This window comes from Thunnus albacares, chromosome 7 (assembly GCF_914725855.1).
Source record: "Thunnus albacares chromosome 7, fThuAlb1.1, whole genome shotgun sequence".
NCBI classification, from domain to species: Eukaryota; Metazoa; Chordata; class Actinopteri; order Scombriformes; family Scombridae; genus Thunnus; species Thunnus albacares.
In genome coordinates this window covers 12,027,194-12,038,337 of record NC_058112.1, presented here as the reverse complement: position 1 = coordinate 12,038,337, position 11,144 = coordinate 12,027,194, and the positions used below count along the sequence as shown (strand labels likewise).

The following is an 11,144-nucleotide window of genomic DNA, read 5'->3' as shown; positions in this document are numbered from 1 at the left end:
TCTTTATATGCTATGTGCGTTTGCATTTAGTAGTTTAATTGGCTGCAACGAATAGGCTCTTAAATCAAATTGACCAAGAGGTTAAGGATATATTTTCAGTAATTAATTAATGCTTCCACTTGTTCAAGGACTTAGACGGAATTAATTTAGTTTGAACATTTGATTTGGTGACAAATCATATTGGATCTATGTATGTATGTTTTATGTAGAGCTTAAACTGGCTTTGGATCGTTTGTTTGGACAGTTTTGCTTCATTTATAAAGCAAGATGAACAACCACCATCCAGCAAACATCCCTGCTGATGCCCCAAAGGCAATGCTCTGAAGTTCACCATAACCTACTGTATATTACATATTATTATCATTTTACTAACTGTACCTATGCATTGAAATCTATTGTGTAATATCTATCATTATAAATTACATATATTCCACCACATCCCCAAGATTTATAATACATACTAATTTGTCATCTCATATCAAGTTCATTTGTGTATCAATGTCTAGAATAATCCATTCAAAAGCTACATATGAAAAAGAAAAAATCCACGTGCCCAATTGCCAACCAAGCATTTGTTCTTTATGGAGGTATTACATGTCATAAGACACTAAAATAGACCAATGGATTGAATGAATGACACATTACTTGGTGGTCAACTTTCCAAACAACATCCACCCATTCGGGTCTGATCCAATTTTAGCTGAAATAGCTGAAAATTTTCTTTCAAATACAGATGGGCTTTTTGTAGAGTTATTTTCTTGCAACTAGTGCTTTTTCTTTTTATTCTGCTTTTTACAAGTTGGGACACTGGACTCTAAAAAATTCTGACACAAGCACCAAAAACATTTTCTCACAGCATTGAAAGACTGAGACTCAGTTTTTAATTTTTCAGGACACCTTGATATGCAAATAATGAGGGTTTGTTTTATCCTAAATTTTTCTTTAAAAAAAGAGCGTTGCAATACATTGGAAATGAGGTAGAGTAGCTTTGATGTAAAGCATTACTTTAGTCCCCCCCCCCATACACACAGGGCATACAGTATCCTAAATTTCATTACCGACAGACACATTTTCCATCTTTGTCTTGTGTTCTTGTTTATTGTTTTTATTGTATTTGTGTAGAGCCCAAACATTTAGTTTTACTATTTTAAGTACATGTGCTTAATCTGCAGTGGATTGAGGGTGTTTTGTGAAATATGAAAATGCATTATAGATTGTGTGCAAGTTTTGCTGTGTTGCTCATGTGGTGTGCAAAAGACATCCATGGGCAGGAATGTTGTTTATGAGCGCCTCAAGCGGAGCGGGTGGAGGTGTGATTGGTTGAAGGTGGCATTTGTTGGCATTTGGACTGTCAACATCCATTGTGTCTGGAGTTATAATGTCAACATAGTATAGCTGAGCTACTGTTTGACACACACCGACAATAAATATGTGTGCTGAGTCAATGTGTTTGTGCAGTATGTGGATGTACAATTCAAACTAATGCTCAACTCTTAGCTCTCACAGAAGCGTTTCCTTTGTCATAACTTTCTGAAACCTAAACTGTACACTGCTCCTGTTCACTCATTTTGATTCAGTGTCACTATCCATTTATTTCAACACAGTTCTTACTGTAACATGGTCATGGCTCTATTGGTATCCAACAGCAACTATATTGGACCCAAAAATAAGACAGAAGGAATCATGGCTTTGACAATGTTGTTATGTTTGTAGGTTAAGGTCTTCCACAGTGCAGTGCACCAGATATTCTAAGGGTGTCGGCTGACATACCTTGAAGATCGGTTGCCCCTCTCCCCGTTTATGCATGTCAGCCCCCCCGATCCATCACATAACTCTGGCAGAGGCAAGGACACTGGATAAGGCTGTGGGAACCTGTGTGGGCACTCTACCTAATCACCCCACTCCAACTGCAGAGGAGTTCAAAATCTCTGCAAATCAACATTTGATTGTGTGTGGCTTTGTGATGATTTTGTGCCAAATTTTCAGGTTGGAGTGAGACAGATGATTCAGTATGTACTTTGATTCTTGCAGGGCACAAACAGTGCTCCTATCTAAGTATGAAAGACAAAGACGCTTCACAGTCGGTTAGTGTGTCAGTTGTTGTCATGTGATGGTCTGAGCTTTCTCATGCTGAATGAATGTACAGACTGCTCAGCATCTTCTGTGACTCACGCACACGCACGCACACACACACACACACACACACACACACACACACACGCACGCACACACGAACGCGCGCACGCACACACACACATGCACACACGCACGCACACACACACACGCATGCACACACACACACACACACACACACACACACACACACACACACACACACACACACAGGTTTACCTAAGTCACTTTTGGGGTCACTTTGGGGTATTTACATAGACTTACATTCATTTCCTGGAGACTTACTCTAACCCTAATCGTAATCCTAACCCTAACCACTGACCCAAAAATCAGCATTTTATCAATTGAGGACACGACTTTTGTCCCCAATTACACAAGCTGACCCCAGTCAACCGGTCTTAAGTCTGGTTTGTGTCCCTGAAAGTGGCTTAAGTCATACCCTCCTCTCCCCCCCCCCACACACATGCATTCATACACAGCACAGTATATATATAACTCTTTGCCTCAACGTATTTCAGATGTTGCATCTTATAAGTGCATGTGTTTGCATGTTCAATTGCAATAGATAAATAAGTGTGTGTATGTTTGTGTGTGCATGTCGGCATTCGAACCCCTGAAATTCAAGTTCAGCATGGGCCTTGAGGCAGCCAGGCTCCTGGGTCAGAGGTCAAGCTTATGACATCAACGGAACATCCAAGGGGGAGGGTCTAAATTTACACGCCATCCACATTGCCCCCAACTCCATCCCTTGCAGCTATTAATAGGCAGAGGACTGCTGCGTGGCATGCACCCGCGCCCTCCGAGAGTGTGAACATGGGACATGAAAAAACAGAGGAATCTGACCTGAACTGGCCACTACCTCTGACCACACATTTAGTGTTGATGGCAAGGGGGCAAGAATTTAATTAGGTGTGTGGTGGAGGGGCTAATGGTTTATGTTCTGTGTGTCAAGTGGACTTGCTGCTTCATTCAGGCTATAGAAATCCAAAGTTGTAATTAAAACAACTTGCAGAGGAAATCTTGAACCCTCTCTCACCAGTCGCTCAGATGCTTCAAATCTCATGGACCAAATATTTTGGAAAATATGTTTTCCTCTCAAAAGTGTAGATACTTAAAACATGCCTGTAATACTGTTTTAACACAATAGGTCTTCTAAGATTTTTTAGTCTTTTTCTCAGCATCAGCATGATCTCTATTAAGTATGGTTGAATTTATGGTTCTGTATTTATCAAGTGCTGATGAGTCCATTTGGAAATCTCAATCACAATTATCTAACAAGACTAAGAGTGTGCACTCATGTTAACAGCTCTGTGAGGCTGTACTTGAACCCAACTCTGAGCTAAATACTAAAGTCCACATGCACGCACACAATGACAATACTACCATGCTGGTGTGTTGCAGGTTTTGTTTACCATATTCACCATCTTAGTGTGTTAGAATGCTAATATTTTCTAATTAGCACTAAGCACAAAGTACAGCTGAGGCTGATGGGAATGTGATTATTTTTTGCAGGTATTTGGTCATGAACCAAAGTATTGGACAAATTAAATTTTTGACCTGATGATGGTGCTAAATGAAAAGTCGGAGATCCCCAAAGTCATTAGGATACATCCTCTGGGCACCATGAATGTCTGCACTAAATTTCATGGCAATCTATCCAATTATTGTTGAGATATTTCAGTCTGGACCAGACTTTGCAGTCCATGTAGCCACGCTGCTAGTGTGGCTAAAAATGTGAGTATGGATCAACTGACTTGCTCAATGACCCCTGATAGATAACAAGCCACTGAGGGCTCCAGTCTATGAAACATCTGCTACAGATTGTCAACAGGGGATGAGAATGGTTTTATAAACAACTACTGCCAAAAATGATAATTGACTCCCTCGACACAGTTCTTCCTCATCCCTCACTGCGGTACATAACACACATAACATACTGTAGTTCAAGCCTACTGTATCAGCCTTCGACAGGCCACTGCTGAATCGCCCTGGACTCCAAGTTCTCACATTTTGTTGCTGCTTGTGTTTTTAGTCATGTTCCTGTTTCTCATCCACTTATCTGTCCCTCTATATGCAGTCAGGCCAGGTGCTGCAACTACTGTTGGTATGTAAGTGTAAATGTAAAAAGTTGTCACTAAGTGGTCATTATTGCATCTTAATCTTTTTACCAACTATTTACAATCAGGATGCTCCATTCTTCATGCAATGGTTAAGTGGCTTCAGAGGGAAACAGTAAAACAGTAGGTCCTGTTATATGCAAAACTATTCACTTCAGCTGACAAACTTTTCCATCTTCTTGTCTGGATCTTCAATTTACTGTTTCCCTTTTTTCTTCTCTAGGATATTCAATACCGACAACTTCTCCCCGGCTGCTGAGAGCTGAAGGGGGAAAGTTTCCATGCGGCCCCAGTGCCTGCTCTTGGCGGGACAATCCCACTGTAGACCGAACTGTTTCCGTCTATCCACCTCTGCTGTTAGAGCACTCCCTCCTCCTGCCTTACTTTCTCCCTCTTTGTCCTGTCGCACAAACACCCACTTTCCACTGCCCCAGACCTGAACCTTCATTCCAGTTCTCTCTCTCTCTCTCTCTCTCTCTCTCTCTCTCTCTATCTCTCTCTCTCTCTTTCTTTCTCTCTCTCTCTCTCTCTCTCACACACACACACACACACAAAGTAGTGTAAGTCTCATTTAGTTGTAAATATACTGTGGACATTGCTGAATGTCTGACTTACAATTAATAATGACTGATTGATGACAGAACTCATAATTACTGTACCTGACTACCTAAGGAGGGTATAGATGACATGCATGTGTGTGCAGGCTTGCATAGGCCCACGCGTGTGGGAGGCTTTTTTGTGTGTGCATGCTTCCATGTGTGTGCATGCTTCCATGTGTGTGAGTACATGGCACATATGAAGTACTGTAGCTATAAAGGCCAGGCCATTTAGTGGCCAAGCCGTTCACAAGAAATTGACTTCTGAAAAACTGAACCATAAGCAAAAGAAGAAAAAAAAAAGTAACAAAGAGCAAATTTTAAAAAGCCTGTGAGAGCAGCAGAGCTCTCACAGGGTTTTGCCCTGGTCATTTGAAAAGTAATAAAACCTCATTAATTAGGTTTGTCTTATTAAAGCAACCAGTAAAATTAGATAATATAATTACATTTTGTTTTCCATCAAAGATCCCAACTGTGTGCATTAACAAACAGGCTTGAATCGCGTCTATAAATGGCAGAGTTGGACAAGAGTGTGAGACCGGACCTTTGGCTGAAGGTTGCACTGGTTCATGTTGCTGGCCCCCTCCACTCCCCCAAGACCTGGCCTGGTCTGCATTGGCTGGAGCCTTGCTAAACATTGGCACCCTGAGTGAGGTAATGAGTGCGGCTACTGCTACTGCACCCACAGCAAGTTCAGGCCAAGGGAGAGATAGGGGGCATAAGAATGTGGAAATCACACACACACACACACACACACACACACACACACACACACACACACACACACACACACACACACATCCGACCCTGTAGCAAATTCATCACTTATTAAGTGCATTTATTTACATTGTTAATGATTTATTAGTTTAGATTTCTATAAGGTTTCTTCACTCTTTTGTGTCCTAGATTGCCAACACATTCAGTTGTCCCAGTAAGCTCAGAAAGGTCATTAATTACTTGCAATATTAGAAATGAGATGTTTTTACCGTATATGTTTAGGCTAACTGGCACGCACTACTTTCTCATGTTACCCTGCTTCACACTCTCTCAAGTACAAGTACGCACATTCACAGTAGCTGCAGCAGGGACAATAATTATGATAAAAAAGGGACAGGAGTTTTGGCTGGTCCAGGATTTGAACCAGTGCCCATCCAGCAACAAACCACTTGCCTTGCATAAATGACAACACAATATTATGGAACACCTTGCACATTACACTTTGTACTCTAACAAAATACTCTGCAAAACATGGGTTTTAGAGTTAATGGGATTCAGTTTAACTTGATAATTTATTTTATCGGACAATCCAATTAAGTTATGTGTAACAGGCAGTGCAAACTAAACATTACAATATAGCTATGTTCTGACCTTTATGAATCTATACTTTCATATCAGTTGTCAGATGGACCAAAGCAACAAATAAACGGCCAATGAAATGATGACGCAAATGGTTTCCTTTTTCTTGTGGCAAAAAACAAGTCAATTGTCAGGATGACAGGACATTCTGATATAGTGTGACAAATGCCTGTGCCAACTGGTGAACATTATGACTGCATAATAATCAAATGCCTAACTGCCCTCCAGCACCCTCCACACACACACACACACACACTCCATGGCATCTTAACTGATGGAAACTTCCCTCCCTGGTATAGTGTGGGCTGTCAGTGTGGTCCATTTCCTGCCAGGTCTGAACCAGCTGAGCCAGGGACTCATGTTCCACTCAGGGGGCCTTCAATCACTCTTACCCCCGCTGGGGGTACATTGTAGTGGATGTGAGGTCAGACATTGGGGCACAGGGTCTGGTAATGGGTACATAGTAATGGGATGAAGTCTCCCTCTGCTGCTGTCTCATTTGTATGCGCCCTGAGAAAATTCTTGCAGCTATAACATTCACAAAATGGAAGCCCATTCTTAAAGAGAATCTGAGCTCTATTTGTTGTTATCCAAGGAGGAGATTATAACAGCTGTTCCAAATGGAAAACATGTTTTTAACATATACTTCCTTGACCTGGTGTAGTGCAAGCAAGCAATATTTTCTCTGTATTTAAGATAAATAAAACTCAGATATAATATACACACAGTGCACACTGAGTCCTTATTTTAACTTAAGGACCATTCATTCCCAAGCTGCAAACTTGTAACTTCTCTTCAAGGACATAGACGTAATCCAGTGCGCCTGCGCAGTGGGATTGTTCCCGGAAATACATCCCTGCACGTGTAGCATTTGACAACCTTGAAAAGACTACAAATACAACTAGCTGGCAGCTTATGTTTCACCACAGGCAGTACCAGCGATGCCAGTAACAAGACTACTGTAAGTGCCATTTTTTAAAAATGTTACCATTTCAGGCGTAAACAAGCGCAAGGGCTACTCATTTACCGATTAAACCTCCGTTAATCACCTCATCTAGCAGTTAGCATCCCAGCTAAAGTTAGCATCTCTCAGTCCTTCCAGTTGTGATGTGCTGTATGTCTGAATGTAGCTATTAGCACACACGGTTTTTATTTACATTACATTACACATTGTCGGAGCGTTTTTTTTTTAATTTCTGATTTATGTGCTCACTGTGTCTCTCAAATAACGCTAACGTTACCCAGCAAGACTGTAGCCAGCATTAGCCAGGTATGCTAAAAACATCCTGCTGTTAACAAGCAGTGTCGTGCAGGTTACCATGACAAACAGGTCGGTGCAGCGGTTTATGAATGAAAAACAGTTTGGGAAGTCATAGTTCTTCACAGCAATACAGTCACAACAAATTCAGTCGTGTTTGATTTCAGTGTTATTAGATTTTCCAGAAGCGTTTGCGACCTGTATGTATGTTGTCAATGGCTGTTCCCTTTTGCAAAATCTTAAAGTCTTTGGGATAAACAGTGGTGGAAGAAGTATTCAGATCTTTTACTTAAGTAAAGCTACCAATACAGAAATGTAAAAATACTCCATTAAGTTAAAGTCCTGTATAAAAATCCTATTTAAGTAAAAGTACATAAGTATTATCAGTAAAATATACTTAGAGGGGGCTTTAACCCTCAACCCTCAGTGCTGTAGTAGAGACATCAGATATCCTTAGCTAGGTTTAGCTATTTCTCCACTGTCCAGGAGTGACCCAGCACCTTTGTGATGCCCTCAAAGAAACTTAATGCCATTTTTTCTTAAGATTTTGAATCTCTTTCATATGATTACCAAAACATTTTCAAGCATAACATCATATACATTCAAGTGAGCTGTAAGAGATGTCACAAGGCTCCAGTTGTTTTCAGAGAAAACGCTCTAATAAACCCACTGCACACTTCCTGCCCGGCACCAAGCAGCAGACCGACAAAGATAGCAACCAGCTGGTGAACATAGTGGAGAATTAAGCAGCTAAAGAGCCAGATATTTCCACACAGCTGGAAGAGCAGGCGTCATATCAAGGCACAGCACAGAGTGTGATTTGTGTGGTTTGGATGGCATATAGCAAACAGTGGTCACATTCTGTGGCTTTTCATTAAACAGCTCTCTTTTCAAACACATCATTTAAAAATAATGTCTTTGCAGTTATTAGTGTGATTGTAGGAAATGAAACAGGATGTATGGGAATGATACTGTAGATCTTGAGAGTCTGCCTCTTTTCCTATTCTCAGATATCCTCTCTACCAGTTGGGGAACCCTCAGCTGAGGATCTTCAGACCCAACTGGTTCCTGACTCTGGTGAGGCCGGGAAAAGAGCAGCCTCCGGACACTGTCCAGTTTCGCATCCCGATGGTGTAAGTCTCTGCTTACAGATCTTCCCTGTTGTCATTTAGAGACACATTAGAGGAAACCAAAAGGCTGAATACCTTGCAGTTATTTAACCCCAGACAATTAGTGGTCAGGGCATGTAGTATATCAATTAAAAGGACTGCTATTGGGAATGACAGTTGAGAGCTGGTTCCTGTTTAGAAGTAATTTCAGGCAGTAGTGGCAATACCACAAATGTGCTTTTTGTTGGCAATGCATGCCATTTAAAACATTGTTTTTAATAGCTTACAGGTGGATGCCTTGTCTCCTAATTTTTTGATTCATTGGTTAGTCATTTTGTCTGTAAAATGTCAGGAAAATAGTAAAAAATATATATCACATTTCCCAGAGGCCAATGTGATGTCCTCGCATTGCTTGTTTTGTCCAACCTGTAGTCCAGACCCTCAAGGTATACAATTTGCAATGATACTAAATAGAGACAAGCAGTAAAAATAGCAGCAATAGAAAGCTGCTCACAATATGTTTAAAGCATACAGAGACTGAGTGGATAGAGAGAGCTGTAATGGGTTTGAATGATATTATGTATGTTTCAGTCATTTCATTTTTTTTGGGTGCAGATGCTTTGAGAGGTCAAAGTTTATGTGATGTAGGCAGTATGTAGGTCAATATATCCATTTCCCGAGATTATTACACCATCTTCAGGTAGATGGATTGAACTACATACAGTGCCACCACATACTCTCTGTGGCTAATGTGTCTCTGTGCTGAATGGAACTGACCCTCGAAGTTTAGCAATATTTCTTTACAGAAAAGATGAAAAACTGATGCCCACTTTTGACACCTACCTACACAGAGATGATAGATGTTGATAGATAGATGTACATTTTTCCATGAATGGGAAAACCTAAATGAAGACCGGATGGTTATTAGACTGAAAACCAGAAGCCTTTCCTACTATTGTGAATGTCTTTGTAACACAAGTGAAGTAAAATAATGATTTTACAGATGAGAAGTGTAAATGATTTCTGTGATTGAAAATTGTTGAATGAATATAGTGAATATATACACATTTGTTCTGTACTGCATTACTGGAATCACTATATTTTAGGAAAATAAAGCGTACTGAAGCATATTGCAGCATTTTATTTATTTCTGTAACATACTGTAGCACAATCCATGCAGAAAAGAAGGGCCAATTTTTGTCGATTCTTGGTTTATCAAAATCAAAATGGTGATCAATATTGTAGTGTTACCAGTTTTAAGGTTTTTTTGTAGGTAAATTGTGTTTTTCTAGTTATTTTTTTTCATTAGGAGACAAATGTTGTCAGTGTTGTGGTACAAGAGTTCTGGTTGTGCTGAGCTGCATGTAGATAAAGAGAACTGTGTGAAGAGTTTTAAAAAGTGAACTCTGCATCTACTGACCTCTATCATTAATGGTCAACATCAGTTTTTCAGACCAGACATTTCTAACGTGTTATTATTAAGCATTACAGATGTAAAATCTGATCGGATGCAATTTAAAGTTAAAGTACAATTTAATTAATAGTTTCTTTGTTGCAATATCTCTTTTTGTTATACATATATTTTTCTAAAACTGCCACTGCCCAGAAATGCAGCTCTTCATTGTTTTAAGCCTTTGAATTCTTCCAACTGTGAATTGGTAGCCTTACATCAGCACAAATGCAAAACACGTTTACTAGTATAAGACTACACAATCAGTTATTTTATTTGGCATTAAAGATATTTTAGCTTTTTACTATTGTTAGACCATAGCCATATATATTTTAGTGTCATGTATTTTAATATTTTACTGTCATTCAGCCCTATTATATAATGAACATATGTTTCACGTTTTAAGCTGCAATCATTTTACTGCAATCGTTTTTACTGGCGCTGTAGCAGTCTGTGCTGGACCAGTAATCTGCTATGTGCATCTTGGCCACAAGGTGGTGTGACAACCTCAAGAACAGAACAAGACTTTAGTCTCCAACAGTTCTTAGCGCCTTATGGTGGTCTTTAGAGAGCTTAGTTGCAATGATGATTTGTGAAAGGCTTACACTGGCAGTGGGGTAGGAGGTGAAGTCAAAATCGTACTTCTTTGGCACCGTAGTGGAGGTTTCAGCCATGTTATAGACTGCCAGACATCAAACTTTATTCACATTCAGGAGCCAATATTAATATCTGCTCAATGAATGAAACAAAATGTTCTTGATTGTTCTCCAAAACCCGTGTCCACTTGAGTATGCTATATATAACATCACTTTACTGCCTCCTAATTTCCCACACTCCCTTGCTATATGTTGTTTTTTTGTCTTACGACTAGTGAAATTGGTTGGTTTGGACAATAGGTATTATGTCATAAAACGCACCAGGAGGTTCTCACCAGTCAGCCCTCGGTAGTGATGAGCTGATTTTGACTACCTCCGCGAGCCAAGGTCACTGAGGTTAGCAGTGCTCCTCAGGCGATGAGAGGCCCAGAGCCCACACTGGGGAGAAAAACTGAAGTTTGAGGCAGATCATCTGTGTGTCTCTGGTGGGGTTTAGACCATAATCTGTTCATCCAGGTGCCTGGCCTCC

The 11,144-nt window shown here is 40.3% G+C and overlaps 1 protein-coding gene across 1 annotated transcript in view; it reads left to right on the top strand.

Moving 5' to 3' along the window:
• The first annotated feature begins 7,032 nt into the window (after positions 1 to 7,032).
• The window catches only part of mrpl23 (mitochondrial ribosomal protein L23), a 39,018-nt gene continuing 34,906 nt past the window's right edge, over positions 7,033 to 11,144 (top strand). The window contains exons 1-2 of the mRNA XM_044357277.1: positions 7,033 to 7,163; positions 8,471 to 8,593. Coding sequence (XP_044213212.1) covers positions 7,144 to 7,163; positions 8,471 to 8,593 — 143 coding nt within the window. The 5' untranslated portion in view covers positions 7,033 to 7,143. The remainder of the gene's footprint in view (positions 7,164 to 8,470; positions 8,594 to 11,144) is intronic.